The sequence below is a fragment of the Agelaius tricolor genome, unplaced genomic scaffold (genome assembly GCF_023055355.1).
Source record: "Agelaius tricolor isolate 1412-34295 unplaced genomic scaffold, bAgeTri1.0.p SCAF_3, whole genome shotgun sequence".
Lineage (NCBI taxonomy): Eukaryota > Metazoa > Chordata > Aves > Passeriformes > Icteridae > Agelaius > Agelaius tricolor.
In genome coordinates, this window is record NW_027269263.1 from 17,276,940 (window position 1) to 17,298,281 (window position 21,342).

A 21,342-nucleotide genomic window follows, 5' to 3' on the forward strand; every position below is an offset into this window, starting at 1 on the left:
ATCTTTGCTGCAATTCATAATTGGGGCCAGCTGGCTGCTATCACATCAGCACTGCAGATTTCCAGCACTTGGATTTATTTATGGGATTAAAGTGGATCTTGAGCAGACTGCACAGGAGAAGTCAGAATAATGTCATGGAAGTTTCAGGGTTTTGTTTGTTCACCAGTGCAGCATGAGAGCCCCTTTGGAATGCAGAGGTTAGCTTTTTGTTATGAGTCCCAAATAATAAGGGCTGTGTAAAAGCCTGAATAGCTGAGTAAGTGCTATTTAAACACGTGAACAGCTTGATCTAAGGTCTGGCTGGGTTACAGCAAGGTGTCAAGCAATGAAGAACTCCAACCTGCTTTCTAAGGCAGAGCAGAGAGCCAGAGACAATGACCTACCATGGAAAGCCAGAAAATTAAATTATTTTCCTGTAAAAGAACAGAAAAAGGGCAATAGAGGAAATATTAACACTTCTGAAATCAGTTGAAGAATTCAAAATTCAAGGCATTTTCATCCCATAGGCATGCAGAGATGCCAAGGCAATGCCAGGGTAGGCAGTGTAGCCACAGGGGAGATGCAGGCCCAAAGAGGGAGGTCAGTGCTGGTATCAGAAGCACTGTGGTAGAACAGTGACAGACACATGACACTCACACAGATGCTGGCTAGGCATTGCCTCACAAAGCTGGTTCCCACCTCTGTGCACTCGTTCCTTGGAATAACGTGGACCTCAGACAGTGTTTCAGTGCTCCTGGCCTGGACATCCCCTGACAGCTGCTAGGACAAGGAGCATATGGAGATCTGATTCCACTCCCTTGAGCCTGCTGAGGTGGCAGATGTGAAGTTTATTGTCTCTCTAGATTAAAACTGCCCAGGATGGTCATCATCATTTGGTTTGAATTCATTCCTCTGTACACTTGATCCTGACCTTTCTGCTGACTTCCTCACATCCAGCCCAGGTGCTCAGTTTCAATAAGATCTTGGAGAACAGTTGAACCAGAACTTTGGTTTTGGGGATGTATTTGCAGGTCTTTTATTGCAGTCAAGTTTGCAAAGTGACAAAATACTCTTCAAACCGCCATTTCCTTTTTCTCCTTGTCCCATTCCAAAGTCAGCATGTGGACCTGAGCAGCCTTTGGTGGTCTCTCTGTGTATAGATTCCCATTGTGTGATTTAGAAGAGACTGCAGAGGGTTAAAACAACCAAGCAATCTTCTCATTCTGACTTTTTGTCACTACTTTCATGCTAACAGGAGAAGGGGCAGAGAAAAAAGTATAATGAAACAGTAAAGAAGCAAGCTCTGATTCTGTATCACTCAGCAGTTTTTGACTATTTTTTCCATGCCTTTTGTTTTTTTTTAGCTTCTCTCTGCTGCTAAATTTTTCCAGCTTGAAGCTTTACAACGACACTGTGAGATCATTTGTGCAAAAAGCATTAATACAGAAAACTGTGTGGATATTTATAATCATGCCAAGGTAAAAAATAACTGCATATGCTTGCATGTTGTGTGTCTGCTGTCATTCTTGTATGTCAGTTTTGTAATAAGTAGTTATATAGATAGATATATAGATATATATATATATATATATTTGTATATATATCTCATATGCTTAGTACATTTGTTGCACGTTTAAGATTTGTCATTCATTTACTGGGACTGACTGATTAATTGGTACCTGGTATAGTGACAATCCAAAATTAGTTAGTCCAAGTCCAAGGTGGCAGCTTCTCAGCTGTTCCATGTGTGGGAGATCTATCCCTTATTCATGGCAGCACAAACTGGTGATTTTACGGGAATCACTAAGTGAAGTAGGCATCTCTGCTTTCACCTTCCAAGATGCATTTTCCCATTTCCATTACCTGTTTCTTCCTGCCTGAAGCCCAGTGGGGTGATACACTCAATGCTGGTGACACCTTATCAATATATAAAAATGCCATGTTGTGGAAGTGCAATGGCTCAGAGCCCTGCAAGGATAATAATGAGAATTTTATGTCTTGGAGAGTTTCTTATTGGAATCAAATTATATACTTAGCTTGTGAGGTTGCCTAAGTCATTAGACAGAAAAGCATGGCATTTCTTTTCCTAGAAAACCTATTTTCACGCATTGGTGGAGGTGGTTACCACATTGATTAGTTTCAGTTTTTTCCCTCCTCATGTGGAGTAGTTAGATTTTCACTTGGAAGATGGAAATGGTACACAAATAAGTGCAGTGAAATATTCTTCAAGCATTTCTTAAGAGATTTTTTCTCTAACTTGCATGGTCTATACAAAAGATAAAACTGATACATTGTGACATGGAGGTTTGATTGAACAGAGTAATCCTGCAGATTGCTCCAAACCCCTGGAGATCTGACCTCCGTTCCCATCATCAGGTATTTCCTACAGAGAATAGTAATGCTGGGTCTTCGTGGACAGATAACATGCAATCAGTGTTTGAAATAGCACAAAGCACAAAGATCCACCAATGAAAATAAGCAATGAGGTGTATCTGTAGGTCCATTTAATGTAAGAGGAAAAAAATTACAGTGCAAGAAACATTTGAAAAATATTTGATTTGTCTTGTAGCTCATGTGTGAACTTCTCAATTTATATTGCTGTCAGCAAAAACAATAATTTTGCTTTAAAATCGTGTTTTCTTTGAATTGCGAAATGAGGCTGTTATTTACATCCTCATTGAAGAAAATTCTTACATGCTGGGACCTAACAAACCCAGTGGCTAAATCCAGCTCCTGGTTTGCCTGTAAGAGCCCCAACCTGCAAGTTATTTGTGCCTGACCTCCCAGTGGAAGCAGTGGAAATTGGGTACCTGGGTGGGTTTTACAGCCAGAGTCATGTTGGCAGTGCTGTGAGTAGGGCACTGCAGCAACAGCCAACCTGGCTGTGCTTGAATCTTTGACTTCTGGAATTAGTTGGGTTGGAAGGGACCCTTAAAGATTATCTAACCATGGTCAGGGACACCTTTCTGGACCTTGCTGCTTTGCAAGCTCATCTGCACCTGCAGGACCTCCCTGACCTTTCCAGAGGGGGATGTGTGAGCAGGTTGGCCCAGAGACAAGTGGAGCACAGCCTTTGTCATCAAGACTGAGAGACAGATACAGTTTGGTGGATGGTCCCTTGCAGGCCCAGGAGTTGGACTCAGTGATCCTTGTGGGTCCCTTCCAACTCAGCATATTCTGTGATTCTGTAATGTGAATTTGGTCATCTTTACAAAATAAATGCTGACTGGAGAGTACTGATACCATTAATATCCCTATGGGCATTCCATTTTTTAAATTGCTATCATAGAACTGTGGAATACCAGCTTGGAAGGTACTTCAAGGATCATCTGGTCCAACTTTTCTTTGCAAAAATACAGTCTAGACAAGATGGCCCTGCACCCTGCCCAGCTGAATCTTAAAGTGTCCAATGCTGGGAAGTCCACCTCTGCCCTGGGGAGATTTTTTTTTCACTGGCTGATTATCTCCATTTCTCCTCAAAGCAAAATTTTGCATGACAGCTTTCTGCAGTCATATGTCCCGTCCTTGTTAAGGACAGCATTCTTGAAACATAGTCTGTAATGTTTGCCCAAACCTGTAGTTTTAGGCTGTAACTTCTAGCATGAAATCATGTGTCTGGTAAACTCTGTGGTAAAACTTCCATCAGTTTCCAAGGGAGCAAAGCTTCAGCCTGTGGAATTTTGTTTCCCCAACAGCCAGGGTCTTTTAACATGGAATTATTATGAGAATCATCAGCATAAAATACTGTTTTATTAACTCCTTCCTCTTCATGCATTTATATCTGTAAGTAAGCACATTTTAGACTGTGCCTGTCTAAAAGGCTTAGCTTGTGTATTTGTTTGTGTGCAGCTCTTATGCATCGTATTTGCTGCCTGGGTTTTATCAGAATGGTTATCTTTCTCTAATTTCACTTCTTGTAGTTCCTCGGAGTCACAGAACTATCTGCCTATTGTGAAGGCTACTTTCTAAAGAACATGATGGTCCTCATTGAAAATGAAGCTTTCAAACAGTTGTTGTATGACAAGAATGGAGAAACATCTGGTCAGAATGTACTAGAGGACTTACAGAGGACGTTGGCCACAAGGATTCAGTCAATTCATTTGTCTTCTTCAAAGGGCTCCATTGTGTAAAGCTGAGGAAGATGGTAACCCTCTAATCAAAGACCCTGCAAGTTAAGTCTACTGTTGCAGTTGCTCAAACCTGTTGCAGTAGCTTAAATGACTACAAAAAAAGAAAATGTAAAAAATTCTACGTTGCATCCCAACAGTTCTGTTTCAGCCAAAGGTGCTGTGCTGGGGCTGTGTCCCCACCTGGATAAGAGAATACAGAAAACAAAGTTCCTCCCTGGTTTTGAGCAAGCTGGGTACCACAGTATCCAGTGAATTGCCCTTGTACTCACATTCTGAACACAAGCCTGTTCATGGAGCTTGATGCCAACAAAAGCCAGAACTCACATCAGTGAACAGCAGAAGTCCCTGCCTGAAGGGTAGTGCTGGGGAACACCTGAATTGACCAATTAATCATTTAAGTCAGATTTGTTCCAGTGTTATACAGTTAAGAACTATATCTATCCCAGAGTCCATTATCTTGTGCATTTAAGAAATGTAAGAGCTGTTATTGCTGTCCAGCAAAGATCAGCTGTATTAGAGAGTGGGTAGGACTGTTATAGTTGAGGAAATATACTGGCAGATTTTTAGGGGTGGGAACTTTTTAAACTGTTCATAAAAAATAATGGGGTGGCCTTGTAGTTTAAAACCTATTTCTTAAGCTTAAAATTTCATTTTCAACAGAGCTGTGTTTGAGAATCTATGTAACATGTTTTGGTTTTTTTAAATGGTAAAATGTACATTGTGTAAACACACATATGATCAAGTTTTGCTTGTATTCTTTCCTAGGGTGGTATAATCTTGCCTAAGAGGCTATGGTTACACCAAAGAGGCACATTACCCAGACTGTCTCTAATACAGTAGTTGGTGGGGGCAGGAGAACTGCATGCTACTTGTGATTCGGGGTTGAAATCAATGACAAACTCAACAAACATGCCTTTGCATGGTAACTGTACCTGTGAAATGTTCTGTTCGTGCTTCATTTTGCCAAGACAAATGCAATGTTACTTCTTGTCAAACTTCATTTGTGAAATTAGCTTATTTTTTTATCTGGTGTGATTGGCTGCAATATGATACCCCTGGAGCCCCTTCTCGAGATGCTGATTTCTGTTTGTTGCAGTGAAGAGATAACAACAGATCTTTAATTTAGTGATGTGTGGATATTTTGCTACTGGCCAGAGATTGTGTCTGAGTTAGACTTTTTAAAATTATAATTAAATATGTACTGTAGAATGATTTCTCACTGTATCCTGAGAATGTATAGGTAATCTACAATGCAGGGCTTGTGGGGGGGGGGGGGGGGGGTGATTTAAATGTCAGATGTCAGCTTTGTTTATTTTGCAGCATATTGTTAGCAAGACAAATCTGCTATGTGCCACAGCATTCTGGATGCCCTCTCTGAAAACCACAGTAAGAAGCAGGCAAAGATGTTGCCTTCTCCATGGCAAAATGACATTATTATATTTATTTTCTAGTGTGCCATTCTAAGAAGTTTAGAAGTTTGCATGTTAACCTCTTTTTCTTTTGTTGAAGCATCTACATCAGGTGCCCTTCCATGTTCCAGCTTTTGATGTGCTCAGAGAACACAGTTTTTAGCTATCAACACAGTAGGAAGCTGTTTTATGACTCTGAGGTATAAATCCTCCCTTGTGCTTGGTCTTCTAAAGCCTCTACAGTTTCTGCAACAAATGACAAAATGTCTAAACTGCCACTCATGTTGCAGAGACACTGCATGTCAGTCAATTAGATCTTGTTTTCTGCATAGTAGATGTTCACACAAGATGTTGTCAGGAACTTGTAAGTAATGGCTACTTCTGAGTAAATGTTGTGATCATAGAGAAGCAAGGCCATAGTTAATACAACAGCAACACACAGCTTGTTGTTGCTTGGTGTGCCTTCTCATCCATGGAAACCCATCCTTGTATGACAAAAACAACTGGCTAAGAGCAGACCTCACCCTGCAGCCTCATGGTTTAATACAGCAAAGTTTTTAAAAAAATAATAATTGTATTAAATGGGAGGGAAACACTGGTAACTCCATGCTAGTCCTTCTTCTGAGTTGAGGGTGTCTATGGTAAAGTTCACTAGATTTCTTTCAGCAATAAAAGGGTTAACAGGGCCTTTGGTGGCTGTACATGGGGTGCTCACCTGTTTGGGCACCCTGAGCTGATAAAGGAAGGCACTGCAGCTAAGGATTCATACAGGAACAACTTTTGCTCTTGGAAATGCTGGTAATCCAAACATCACAGATGTATAGTTGAAGGAAACCTTAAGAAAAAAGAGTCATAACTTTCAATTATTTTTTGCCCAGTGGTCCCCTGGACTTTTGCCAACAGAAAAGCCAGCCTGTGTAAACCTAGCATTCATTTCTCCTGGAAGCAGCCAGCAAACCTTTGTGGATCCACAAACCAGAGTTTGGAAATGGTGATTTTAGTCTGCCTCTCCTGAAGTGAGGCTGGGTGAGGTCCAGCTGAGCCATGCCAGACAATGTGCAGTTTGCAGGCTCTTCAAAAATCCAGTCACAGGGATCCATGATCTTCACCGCTCTCATAATCAGAAGGTTTTCCTAAGAGACTTCAGAATTTCTTCATTGCAAAGCAAGCCACTTTTCCTTTGAGTCCTGATTGACAGGAAAAACAGATGATCTTACAAGATCTTTTTAGAAAGTTATTCTATGTATGAAAGGAATTATCCTCCTTGCATCACTAGTATAGTCTTTCCTAGTTCCTTTGTTAGTGTTTTCTGATTTTTGCTGTCATTCCCCTCATGGCTTCCCATTTTCCCCAAATTTCTGTACATCAACAGGAGTTTTATACATTAGCAAGCAAAGCAGAGAAACTGTTGCAGTGGTTTATGTAAAGCATATTAGAAAATATATCCCCAGATATTTTCTGCAGGAACATCCCATGGCTGACTTTGATCTAGTCTGTTTTATAATTCCGGAGGGATTCACTGCTGCCTTCCCAGGAATTCCATCTTTATTTATGCATTTGTTTACTACACCTTTCAAAGTATGACACTTTCAATTTCTCCTTATTAAATTTGTTCTGCTCTAATCAGGGAAATTTCCCCACTTCATCAAGATCAATTGCAATTCTGATCGTGTCTTCTAGCCTGTTTCATAATCTCCAACCTTTATTACATGTGGCTTCATGCATGGATTCTTCATTCCATTAATCTGGGGCTGGGGGAAGGGCTCTTGTCAATTTAATCTAAAAAGCAGTGTGAGTTTCAGTGGGTGCCCATGAATACCATCCCTATCAGATAAGGCTCTTTCCAACAGAGCATTTTATTAGCATTTTTTTCAGACATGGTGTTATCATCTTAGAAAATAAAAAGCTTTCTCTTTTTTTCATCTTTGTATGAGTTGCAATAATTTACAAATTTTGAGGCCAAATACTGCTTCCACTATTGGTAAAATGGAAAAACATACAACATCCTTAGAAAAACTTTTTTCTTTTTTAATCATAATTTTCCAGCCCCTAATGAGTGAAGTTGCCTTTCCATCTGTCATTTTTATACTAATCCACTGCTGTAATATTTAATATTGAGGATTTACAGGCATCCTGTTCTTGCCTCCTGGCAGATCTTTCCTTATATCCCTACACAGTTGTCCCTTAGTTTCCAGAATTTCCTTACATTCCCACTTTGCTTCACGTGCTGCCAGTTTCCACACTTCCCAGTTTTTTTTACTCTAGAGCCCTGCTGGATTCCTTCCCAAGCCCAGAAGTGGTATCTGTGTTGTCCTAAAGAGTTGATTTTCCAGTAATTGGCTCAAGAGCTGGGAAGAGAAAAGGATGGGGAATGTAGGAGGGCAAAGGTCTTGGACATCACAGGGGAAGGCTGGCATTCCTTTCATTACACATTTCAGCACTGTCTACTTGTTTCTCTGATTTTCCCCTGATCTATTCCTTAGGCCTACTGTCCTCTAAACACAGCTGGTGGCCAGATGCTCTCTGTTCTGGAACAGGGCCAGCTTTCTAATGGCTAAGACTGCTTTTTCCCCAGCTAAAACTTCTGCCTGCTTGGTTCCAGCTCTGGAGTAGATTCATAAAAAAGACAGAGGAAACGTCTCTAAAAAGGTGTGAAGGTTTAGTAGCCAGGCTCCTATTGGCACTAATGAGAGCTGCTTGCTGAATCCTCCACATGCTGCTTTGGACACTGAGGCTTTTTCCACTGAATATCCACTGGCTTCATACCAAACACTGCACAAGTCCTGGATGGGCTGTACTGTGTGATGTGCTGGGGGCTTTCTTAAATTCTAGTTTTGTTTCAAGGCATAGCAACATGTGCTACTCTTTAAAGGTTAAAAATAAAAAGGGAAGTGATCTGTTTGCACTGAAATAAACTGCTCTGAGGTGCTGCAGGGATGAAAAAGAAAGGGCATGTCTTCTTCCCAGCTGTACATGCCTAAAATCAGAGGAGGCTTCAGTTATGGCATGGAATGCTGCCAGGTCTGTGGGGATTCAGGCATGCAGGACCTTGTTTAAGTGGGGTTTTTAAATGTTAACACATTCACATACTCAAGATGAAGATTAGGCCATCCTAGAAAAAACAGCCATTCCTAGTGCTTCTATCTGTGGATTAAATCCTGGGAGAAGCTGGAATCCTGCAGAACTAATTGAAGTCAGTTGCACATATTCGGGGTCCCTCAGGAGCTGGCTCTGTCTTAAAAATACTGCTGAAAGATGACAACCTGAAACTTGCATTCACTAAAGCTGCCTCTGAAGCCACTAGCTTGGGTTTGGGGTTGTTTGTTTGTTTGTTTGGGTTTGGTTGTGGTTTTGGTGTTTTGTTTTAGTTTTGTTTGTTTGGGTTTTTTTGCTGAACGAGAGTTACCTAAAGCCAAAGACTTTAAGTTAGTTGGTTTGACAAAGTGTCTTTCATGTGAGGCTCTGCAAGTGCTTTACAGAAATGAGGGGCCTGATGTTGCTTTCATCATGTGGCACAGAGGTGTTGAGATTTATAAGAATGAAAAGAACTGCCTAAGATTTAGCCTAAAATTTAATAAACTTGTTTGTAGGATGTTAGCCTTGAAATAGCCCTCAGATAATATCTGAAACCCCATAGATGAGATCATTACTATAACATTACTATGTCAGCCTATAAGCAAACAAACCTGCAGCACTTCCATGTGTTTGTAGCAAAATTATTATGCTATTTTTTAACTTGTTATTTATTTTGAGGTAAGGCCTGTTATCTTCAGTGGGTGAAAACAGAGGCTGGCCACTCTGACCATATTATCATTTCAGTACAATTGCACCTGATCTGCACCTGTAACTGGACTTCAAGTGCAAAAAACAGCAAAGCTAAGTCTTCAGCTGTGGCTCAATGCTCCATGACTTCAATGAGAGCACTGCTAAGAATATTCATGTGGTGCCCAAAGCAGAAGGAAAATCTGGAAACCTGCAGAAAGACTAATGGGAATTTGTCAGCTGCCTTCAGTGAGCCTTTGAGCTGGGGAAGCAACCTCAGTGTGGGTAGGAGGAGGGCATTCCATTTATTTTTGTTGCCATTAAGCTGTCATTCCTTCAGCTTTGTCCAAGGCTTCTTGCATGGAACAGCCATGAATGGCCTAGAGTGTGTTTATCTTGGATGCCTGCACAGGACTTAAAATGTGGTATCTCACCACTTCAAAGTCAAGAGTCTCATTAGATGATGGGGTTTGTGCTTTGCTTGGACATCTTGTCACTAAAACGCCCAGGAGACATGGCAGCAAGTTACAAGAGAGCTTGTGTTGGCTGGATAGGTTAAATTCTACAAACACCTTGTGCTTTGCATGTTTAGTTGACTAAATCTGTCCACTTGATTGTACCAGAACAGCAACTTTGTAGTTTCTTTTTCCTTTGGAGAGGCATTTTTCACCTTTCTTTGGGCTGACAGTTTTGTTCTTTCATCCTGTAGAGGCAGTGATGCTGTGTGAATGGGAATGCTTAGCTTAGGCACAGGTTTCTGTCCATGCTGGATGACACACTAATGAAGAGGTCTTGGTAAGGGAAGAGGATTAGGTAAAAGAATTTGAATGTATAACCTTAGATCTTTGCCTCTGATTCCAGAGGTATAGTGTCCACTGCTGGCTAATTCATTTGTTCCCCAACTCAGAGTTTCCAGGAAATCAAAGGGAAGAGGAGAGCAGGAAGAGGAGAAACAGCCCCATCTCCCACCACTTGCTTGGCATTCCCAACCAGCCCGGCTGGCTCCAGTCTCTTCAGTGCTCACACAGAGGGTTTGCTTAGTCCCATGCTCAGATTTGGCCATGGAGTTAGGCAATTGGTGGCACTTACTTGTCCTTACAAATATCTTCACTGCTGCTGCTGGTTAACTTTGGTTTTTCCACTCCCCCTCATCTCTGCTGCTGTGTTATCATTAAAACTTCCATTATTCGGCTTTGCCTAGCACAGTGAGAGGCAATCTTCTTTCTTACTGCCTTTCTAAAGCAAACAAAGACAAGGAAAAAGCCTCACTGAAATACCCAATAGAAAATCATTTATGGTTTACAATAAGTCACAAAAGAAAAGGGAGATGTTCAGAAACAAAAAAAAAGAGACTGCCACTTTAGGAAAATCCAGTGTGTTAGGAGGTCATTTTAATTAATTAAGGTCAAAACCTTATTCTGGCAGGGACAGATTAACATGTTTCAAAACATCTGGACTTAAAGCTGCAGGTTCAAGAGAGTCCAGCCTTACCCTTTCCCCTTCCCAGCAGTGGATAAATTGAATATCCTGTAGCTTACTGCGTGAGAGGCTTTCAGATGAGCCTATCCAAAGTCAGATTCTCTCCGTTCTGCCTAGCTTTTGAAGAGCTCACAGCACATCTGCAGGCTGGGATTTGCCCCTCAGCACAGTCAAAAGCCTCCTATGCCCCAGTGCTGGTTGTGGGGCAGAAAGTAGGAAGGAGCACAGAAAGCCCCTGGAGCCTCATCAGAGTGAAAGCTGCTTCCCCACCATCCAAGCAGTCTCTTGGTCAAATACCCTGCTTAACCCAGTCAGTTCAATACCTTGGGAACTGATTTTTGCCATGCAGTTACTAAGCCAATGACTAATTGTGCCATTTGGGGATGCAGTTGTGCAGTCTTACTTCAGTTATGAGTTATGTTTTTCCATTGAAGAATACATGGACTATAGGAATGTATCTCAGAGCTTTTTGACTTCATGTTCCTGGCTAAGTTCCAATTAGTACTAGAAAAACTTGACCTGTTTAAGTTCCCATCAGTGCATTTTGGCCAGTAGGTTGCTTCCTGTCCCTGTTTCTCTGAAGCTTGCAGCTGTTGTGCAGCCATATGTGCTGTGCCAGTGGGAAGCAGAGGTGCTGAGCATTATGCAGACACCAAATAAGTAAATCCCACTCTCTGCAATGCAGGACATTCCTCCTACTGATCTCTTTGGTATTATGGGTGAGGCTGAATAATGGATCTCTGCTGTTTACAGCCCCAAGTGAGATCAATGTTCTTCTTCCCCACTCTCTCTTGGCTCTGCCATCTACCACAGAGAGGAGGGAAAAGAAAAGCCCACAGGAAATACCGCATTCTCACAACCTGCCCTCCCCACCACCAGTAATAGGTGGGCTGCTAGAGTGTCCTTCAGTCCCACTGCTCTGAAAGCTTCTTGTAATGCTATTTGTACATGAGTTATCCTTAGAGCATTTTTTGCATTAGGTCAAAGTCTGGAAAGTGTCTTAAGTCATTCATGGCAGAAGTGAGATTGTAAAACATTCAATTCCAATCATCCATGCTGAGAATTTTCTGTTTCTCTGTTGTTTTTTGTGTTGAGTTGGTTGGCTGGTTTTGGGAGGGATTTGGGGGTTTGGGGTTTTTTTGCTTGTTTTGTGTTTTGGTTGGTTTGGTTATTTTTTCATTGGGAAGACGAAGCATGTGCAATGCTTTGGATTTTGTGTCTATAGTTATCATTGTGTGTATGTTCAAGAAAGAGAGATGGACAGTAAGTAGATCTACGGGATATGTTATGAGGCGTGAAATCATGTTTGTAATGAGATTTCTTGTTAATGGCAGTCAGCCTTCCTTGACACTAAGCATTAATGCAATATCCATTAGTGCAGCTAAACCTCCCTCTGCTCCACTTTCCCAAATGGGTTTCACTTTGTACCTAGTTTAGCATTTACAAATATTTGATACAGGGTACAAGGAGTAATTTACATGTTAAAAATGTATGAATGTTCTATGAAAAAATACAGCTTAAGTTTCTGCTATAACATCATTCACAAACCAAAAGATGACAGTGTGATGAAATTTGCTCCACTAAAATGGCTGGAAGCCTTTTCATTGATTTCTCTAGTCTGTGGATTAGGTCTGTTTTCCATCTCTCTTTCATACTGTGTCACCTTTGAAGTCTTTGCAGGCCAAATGCATATCTGTAATTAAAAAGCACAGTCTTGATCTTGCAATGGAGAATGATCCATTCCTGAAAGCAACAGCTAAATTAGGAAATCCTGGTGAGAGTATCCTGTAAATAGAGAAGAACATTGTCTGTGGGATAGCTCTTTGCTTCCTTTCTGCCTCTTCGCATCCACTTCCACCTGTCCCTGAGATGTCTTGGAACTGGAAGCTAGGAAAGAAAAGTGAAAACAAGAGGAAAGGATGTGCCAGAAATAAGATGTGCAGAACCATTGTGCTGATCTTGATTTTTTGCTGGTTTTATGCAGACTCCTAATTTGTGTAATACAAACCCAGGAATGGTTATGATTGTTTTGCATTTGTTATGGTTGTTATGAATTTGGGTTTGGGGTTTTTTTCTAGCAAAGTGGTTTTGTTTGCTGTCATCTTTTGTTGGGGTTTTATGTGAAGGTTTCATTTAACTTTTTATTGAGAAGGAAATGAAAGATCACATAACCCAACAGCCATCATCAACAAACACAGAGATCCTGTCCTCCATCCCACAGATGTGGCTTAAATACTGGTTTGTGGCTTCACAGGCATGTTTGAGGTCATCTGTAGTTAACAACACAGGTGAAACTTTCTTCCCCTTTGCTTACCCATTTACGGTGGATAAAAACAAAATATCAGAGTATGGACAATAGGATGGCAGATGTTTTTCAATTGAGAAAGATTATAGCTAAGAAATACAAATGTTCCTGGAACCAAATATTTTTTCTCAAAAGGACAGAGAGACATCTGTAGCTCATTCAAAGATGTCATTCTCTTGAGTGTGTTAGATGCTTTTGAAAATTGCCTGGTTTGTGCTGTCAATGATCCAGCACAAGCCCTTCCACTGGAGAGACTAAATCTGAGGGCACTCAGAACCAAGGCAGAAGGGAATGTATGAAAAATAGAGAAACTCAGCCATAATTTGAGGTGGCAGCTTTGTTTGCTTTTGTCCACTGTGTCCACAACTTTAACATTATTTTAAAGGGCATGTTTGTATTTAATTTCTTTTGAATCCTTTTTTTAATTGCTGAAGTACTCTCACAGCATCTTCTCCAAGTGCACCTTAGGTCATCTTAAACACCATTTAATGTCTGTCTGATGCTGATCCTTTTATAATCTCCAATGAGATTACGATTCATTTGTCATTGCTAGATGACAAATGCATTGTAACAGCCTTAACAAAAATCTTATTTTTTTAAGGCTGTATAAAGGCACTGCAGCATGTGAAACCAGCAAGTTGATTTTTATTATTGCATTACTCTGAAAAAGAAAAAATACTAATGAGATCTTTGTTTCTAGTGTGAAAGGCTCCCCTTAGCTTGAGAGGACACATGCAAAGCCTCTGCTGTGAATGCCTTGATATAATCAGCTTACAAAATGGAGGAAAATGGTATTACAGAAAGATTTTTGAGGAACATAACGCCAGTGGAGCAGAACATGCACTTGCTAAAGACTGCTCTCTTGCTCTGTCTCTCTCGTGAAGTCAGTGGGAATTTTTAATGGGAGTTACTGCAAGGCTGTATGTTTTTTTAATGCACTAGCAGTTGTCATTTCCCATCCAGTCATCTGCACAGTTGTGGTTGGTACACCATAAAGGCTGAAGGCTAAATCCTGATGTCATTGCACACAGCCCCTCTTCTTCATCAGGGATCATAAACGTGTACTTATGTTACTTGAGGTTTTTGCTGAAGAGAAATGGGAGAGGGCAGGCCTTCCTTCTGCTCCTTGATCACAGGCTTTGCATTCCCAATGACTTTTATTAGAAGTATCATATATTTACATGCTGTAGAATGAGGCCTGCGTGGGATGGGAAAGATTTTTATGAATTTAGACCTGCCTAAGAAAACAACCGTTCTAATTTTAGACAAGTTGCATTCCATATCCATCTGTTTAGTGCATCAGGCTGATGTTTACTGTTTAGTAAATTGCATTTGGGCTTTTTTTTTTACTATTATTTTTTTGAGGGCATCGCCTGTCATCAGCCAGTGTAAAATAGCACCAAGAACTCAGCCAGTGTAAAATAGCACCGAGGACTCAAGGACTTCCAGACATACACATAGGGCCAAACTGTGCCAGCTTCATACACCACAGTCCCATGAAAAGCAAGGGAAGCTGGACTGGGCACACTAAATACAATCCCCCTGACATCTAATTACATGTCCTGCCTCATTTCATAGAGATGGATGACATCCTGGGGAAAAAAAAACCCAAACGCTGCTGCTTCATCTGAGCTTAAAATGTATTAAAATCAAGGAAATTATATTAGACATGGCTGTAGTCTATCAAATCCAGCCCTGTGCATAGGCAGAACTCCAAGGGAAAGTAACAAGAGTTTCCATTATGGAGTTTGCAGAAGGAAGCCTACATAATGAATTTGACAAAATGTCAACTTTGTGTAAACTCTCCTGGTGGGTCTGTATAAAGAGTTTTTTAAGAAATCTTCATTGGAACACACCAGAGAATAATAAACTTGCACCTTGATAGAATAGCTTTATTTGTATATACTCTATGTAAATTTTAAAGCAGAGGATACATGTCATTCCTTGTACATATCTGACTAGAATGGTGGCAGTGCTGTGCACTGCTGTTTAGGGGATCCGGCTTCTCAGTCCTGGATTTCCAGCTGTAAAGGTTGCAGGAGACTGCTTGGGACCAGCTAAAACATTGGATGGATAGATGCTCACCACTCACTGCTTAGAAATGCAGGAGCAGGATTTGGAACAGATGTTGGCTATGGAGAAGATTGCTTGCCTCTACTCCTGGCTAAGGGACAAGTGCCTCCTTTGCTGTCATCTCCAACAGAAGTGATTTATTGTGAGAGTGTGAGAACCTTCAGAGCCCTGTTTGGTCTTTCAAAGGGGTCTGAGATTCAGGTGTCACATGGGAAGGTCCCTGAAGAAGCAGTGTGTACCTACATCTACCTACTTGTCTGTGTGTTATCTAATATCCCACTGTTTCTGTATTGAGTGGTCTCAGTAATCTGTAAACAAGTGATCACTGCTGTTGTGCTACTGCTTTGAAATTCTTTGCATGCACTCTAGCATACAATTCTTTAAGAAAAGAAATTATACATATTATATATACATATATATATATAGTAGCTTGCAAAATATTCATGTTGAAGAGCCATGTTTTGTGCAAATTGTACATTTATGTTGTGAGCAATATGGCAATACGAACTTTTATTAGTTGTCAATAGTAGATTTATCACATTAGTTTTGAGCGTATGTACGTATCCCAAGCTTTCAACCTCAGGCATTAGATCAGCTACTGAAGGAGACTTTCTGTGCAGTAGAAATAGCACAGGCTTTCAGTAAATAGGCAGGTGTGCAAATTCCGTTCTGTTTAATGCAAGTTGCAAGGCTGATTCTTCGTGCAGCTTGTCAGACAAATACTCTCTTATCAGTGCTGGAATTTGTGTTTGGTATGAGGACCCTGTTGTGCTCATCTAGAACAGAACTCAAACCCCAACGTTGCAAAACAAAATGCTTGACTCCTACTGCCCTCTGTCTCCACAGGTGCTCCAATATAAAAACACAAGGAGGACTTAGGGAACTCCCAGTTGCCTGCTGGATAGCCAATGTTATATTTTCAAATGTTCATGCTACATAGTTTTCAATGTAGGAGCTAGATAAAAGTGTAATACCAGTACGGCTTTAGAAAAGCTACAGTGTTTGGAGCTTGACTATGAAACTTTTACCTGATTCCTGAACATCTTCGGTGGCTTTGTTTGCTCAATGTTTACCTCTGAGAAATATATGCTATTGATTTAAATGTTTAATATATTGACTGCCTTTTTTTGTATATTTGTTATCATAAATATATGAATGGTTTGGTTTAAATGCTAACAATTGTGGTCTATTTTCAGACTTGAAATACTTACGGTTCTGTATTGGGAAGGCAAAGTTATTAATAAATATAGCAATTTGGAATTTTATTCCTGTTTTATACAGCTGCCCCCATAGGATATTATCAGATAGCAATGAATATTGCTGAACAGCAGGTGGAACTCCTTTGAGTGTGTTTATGAGCCATCTCTGTTCAATAAAAATTCCATTGTTTTCTAGCCTAGGAAATGGCTGCTGTGAGTGTTTTTGTTTCTTCTCCCCTTAAGGTGTTTCTTGATATATTTCAGACAGCAGCAGGACTGGGCTTCTCCCAAGAACCACCTCCCAGAAACCACATGTGTTCAGGGTTTTACACCTGGAAGTCCTGGTGCTGTTTTCCCACATACACTGCTATCAGCTTGCTGTGCATATAAAGAAGTGATATGGAGTTGGTTCCCAAAAACTTTTCTCCAAGTGCTGGTCTGCCACAAAATGGGCACATAAGACCTGGGAATGGAGCTCCATGATGCTTAAAATTAAGCATCTGCAAGTGCATTTTAGCCAGAGTTTGGATGCAGGAAGATCTGAAATGCTTGTTTGGAAGCTTGCTCCATTATACAGCATTACTGCAAGTGCATACAAATAAGTTGGAAATGGGTATCTCAAAGGGAAGTCAGGTATAAACAGAGGGACTTGATTAACCTTGGCGTGAGTGTGAAAATCAGGTTTTAAAAATATTTTTTGTTTTACTTTTTTACTCCTTAAAATTATTTGCAGTGTATTCTGTCTTGTATGTTTTAGTGGATTTGAAATCAAGTTCTTTCTTTGTATTTAGAATCTTTCTCCAGATTATTAAGGAACAGGTCGGTTCAGGAGACAAAAGAGGGTGACATCCTTTCATGTCTTTTACATAAGTTGTGGGAGTAAGTTGTGGGAGTAAGACACCACTCACACCACACTGGGTGACTGCCCAGACCAGTGGTGGCTCTCTCAGATGCCTTTAGGTTTTGCAAACGCGGCTGTCCTGGAGTGGACTTTGAAAAGCAGCTCATAGGGAACCCTGCAGTTATCCAAATTCTACAGGAGATGTAGGCCTGCCTTGCCTGCCTCTCCAGTATCTGGAAGAAAACAAAGCAAGCCTTCACTTGTAGCAAACTGGAATGATTTGTCTCCCTTTCCCAACTGTGGATACTGAAACAATATAAAACCAATTTTCATGGGCATTTGAGTTAATACTTCACTGAGAAAAATAAGGAAGTTCAGCCAGAAATGTTCACACCATTCTTCTGGGTTTTTTGTAAACTTACCCATGTTTTTTCTACATTCCATTCCCAGTTGTGTTCTTGAGATCTTCTGTAGAGACTGAAGGCTGTGGCACACGTTCACTGGGCTAATTAGTCTTGCCCACTGCCTCTTCCCCAGGGCAGAAATGGACAATGATGTCTAAACCTGCCCTGTTACAAAGTAGAGCTCACCTAGAGGAGCCCAGGTTTAGTCCTGAGCCTAAAGCACTGCCAGAAATGCTTTATGTTGATCTGTTGATGGAATCAGCTGCAGAAGCATGTGCATAATGTAAAAGTCATTGTGCGTCTCAGTTTGATTACATAGAAGTAACATTTAAACCACTCAGAATTTTTTTTCCCGAATCGGCATAATGGTTTATAAAGATACATATAGGTGTGTAGTGGTATCAGCTAAATTTTTCTATGTTGACAGAGCCTTACACTTTAATGAACATTTCCTCAGTGGCTTTTATTTTGTCCAATAAGTCTTTCATGGGAAATGTTCCAGGATAAGTGTGTGGGCTGGCTGTCTCTAAGCTTTACTATGAAGATGTAAAACTGCAAAGCAGAGGGTGTCTGAGAACCTGTGCACATATCCTTGCAGGCTGGAAGGCCACCATTCCCAGCACAACCCTGCAGCCTGGCTACCATCCTAGGAGCTTATTAGCCCCTCGGGTCTACAAGCCAATGGCTTGTGTAAGAAGTTGTTGTGTCCTCCTGTAATAATGAGTACTTGAAGCATACAGCACTGGGCAACACATTTAGACATGGAGGAAATAAAAATGTGACTCCTCTGAGACAAACACTGGCCCTGATGTCCCCCATTGCTCCCATGGTGGTGGAGAGGTGCAAGCCCTCGGGTGTTTTGAGGTGTTCAGCTGACAGCAGTTGTTGCAGGAATGATGGGATTCTCATTCCCAAACTCTCCAGCACACATTTAGGGGAAGCAGCTGCTCCACAAGCTTGCATTCCTGATAATGCAGTTCCTGTGTCCCAGTGAGGTTTTAATGTCTTTCACATGTATCTGGTTCACATTGAGATCACACTTATTAGATGTAGCAAAAAGATAAGTGATAGACCTCATTTATTCCATAAAGTTAAACACAGACTACCAAGAGCAATAAGTAAGATCTGGGAGAATAAGCCTTAGCACAAGGATGTTTTATTTTTCAAAGTGAGGAGGCCCATGATCTCCCAGAGAACCCCCTAAGGAGATCCTGCATGAAAGAAAACCAAAGCAGCCTTGTTTTAACCACCTGAAAACTTAACTTTCTGCTTAGCTTATCAGTTCAAGAGTTCTTCCCCCCAGGCTATGCAGCAGTGTGCAAACAGGGCATGCCATCTCCCTTGATGAGATTCTGCCCTATTGAGAGCTGATACTTCTTTGGTTTCCTGCCACTATTTGTGCTCTGTGTTTCACAGAAACACACAGGGAATGCAAACAGAAAATCAAAAGGTAACTTTGAGGACTTAGATGCCTGCCATTGGTGTTTCAAAGTCACTTTTAATACTTCTTTCTTCCTTTTCTTTCTTTCTTTCTTTCTTTCTTTCTTTCTTTCTTTCTTTCTTTCTTTCTTTCTTTCTTTCTTTCTTTCTTTCTTTCTTTCTTTTTCTTTCTCTTTTTCTCTCTTTCTTTCTCTTTCTTTCTTTCTTTCTTTCTTTCTTTCTTTCTTTCTTTCTTTCTCTGTCTTTCTTTCTTCATTCCTTCCTTTATTCCTTTTATTCCTTTCTTTTCTTTCTTTTCTTTCTTTTTTTCTCTTGATTATGTAATTGTTTTTAGCTGTTTAGCATCCCTGGGGCTGCAACACTGGTATTTTGCAGATATTTTGATAAAATAGACAAAAAATAATCTGAGATGCCAGTGCCAGTATTAATCACTTTCCCCTTTTCTCATCTGAAGAGGTCAGCGTAACCACAGCTGTAAACCTACAGCATAACTTCTGAAACCTATAAAATCCCCTTTGTTTTCTTGCCTGCAGCCTGCGTGATTTGCACAATGAATCTTTTCCTGGCCTTGTAGAACCTTCCAGCTGTCATACTAGAGATGTTTACAGTGTCTCTGAGACTTTCATGACTCAAGGTACATCAAGGTACCTCTACAGACCCTTGGACACTGGAGCTCTTGAAGTTTTCCAGTAGTTACTGGAGAGCCTCCTGCTGGAACCAGCTACTTCAACATCACTTCATCACCCAGCTCTCCTCTCTTCCATCTGACTTCAAGTGAAGAACGATACTCTGGGTGCTCTCTGGGCACCTTGACATGTCCCCTAAAAAAGAAACCGAACCTTCCCTTTCAAGTAGTCATTGATTTTTTCCCACTGGTTCCCTTTCTTTACCTGGTATATCCACTGCAGAACAGAAATTTGCTTTTATCAAGCACTGAAAAGCAGTAGGGATAGGTCAAATACAGATCCAGGAACAGGTACAATGTTTCAGTGCTTTTCACTTCAGACAGGCAGAAGTTTCTGACACTAGAATCAGTGACTAAACTGAAAATAAAAATTGCTATTGTCAAGTCTTGCCTTCCTTTATGGACATTCATAGGGATAAAAAGAATCTCAGCTCTCCTCATCAGAGGTTAAGAAATGGGTCTAAGAGATTCAGGCACTGCTGTGTCTGACCTCTGACTAGGCCAGGGGAGTGGAGCTGAATCCTTTCAGGAGATCATCTTTAGGAAAGGCCCGAGGCCAGTCCAGAACAGGCTGTGTCATGAAAGTGTCAATTGTCTGATGACAATTCTTTTATTTCCACAGGATCTGAGCTTTGTCCTCACACCCTTCCTGGGACAGCCATTTGAGTCCTTGTCTGCTGTTGCACATACCTTTCTTCATGGCCATTTTTTCCACCTAGCAAAGATTCAGGGACTTCTATCAGCTGTACAGCCTCATTCCCAGTTAGGATAGCTCTTTGGGCTCGTCCCATAATTCCTCCAATGATGACAGAATTCCATCTAAATGAAGAAAACAACATCTGCTTTATTCGCTAATCTTCTCATCTCTGTGGCTGAGCCATCTTTGGACACTGGATACCAAGAACACAGTTTTTTATTGCTGTGTAATGTCCTGTAAGTCATCCTGGGGATTCCTTGCTGTGGCTATTCTGGGCTGCAGTAGATTTTGGTTCCATGTGCTGGGAGCTTCCTGACTGGGGCACCACTCTTTCAACCACATTTCCATGACTGCCAAGGCACCGTGGAACACCAATACCTTTAATAGAATAATTTCTCTTTTGAAAAAAGCCAGTTGCACATCCCCAGAAAGTGTATGACACAGAGAGGAATTGGAATCACCCAGCATTTACAGACTGGGTCTTAGAAGAAAAATCATTACAACTAACTGCAGCTCTCTAAGCTATAATATCCATTGTGCACAATTGCTACCTATTTTCTGTCCTTCCTTCTTTTCCAGCTGTCTTTTCTTTGGTACTTCTGCTGTTGAGCCTCCCTACAGTGCACTGCTAGCTTGTGATTATGTACATGGTGGGACAGAAGATAGAGCTTGTGTGCCCCCTCCGAGTATGGCTTCAGTAACAACAAGTCTGGTTCCACTTTGTTCTGCAAACTTCCACACTGTAAATGTATACATCTGAAAAAAACCCCAAATATCCAGGAACCACAGCCACTGGAAAGTAACCTGGCTTTTTTCCTCTTGGCTGCCTAACACTCCCCTCTGCCTGTCCTTTGAGAATAGCAGCCATTTTCACAAAACTTCCCCTGGAATCTGGAGGAAGACTGAAGGTCAAGCTGTGGCTGATTAATGCACAGGAGG

General features: G+C 41.0%; 1 protein-coding gene across 3 annotated transcripts in view; it reads left to right on the forward strand.

The window, feature by feature from the left end:
• Nucleotides 1-16,541, forward strand: part of ABTB3 (ankyrin repeat and BTB domain containing 3) — a 175,181-nt gene extending 158,640 nt beyond the window's left edge. For all 3 annotated transcript variants that reach the window (XM_071422723.1, XM_071422725.1, XM_071422722.1), the window contains 2 exons: nt 1,344-1,457; nt 3,900-16,541. In XM_071422723.1, coding sequence (XP_071278824.1) covers nt 1,344-1,457; nt 3,900-4,109 — 324 coding nt within the window. In that variant the 3' untranslated portion in view covers nt 4,110-16,541. The remainder of the gene's footprint in view (nt 1-1,343; nt 1,458-3,899) is intronic.
• Nucleotides 16,542-21,342: the final 4,801 nt, after the last annotated feature.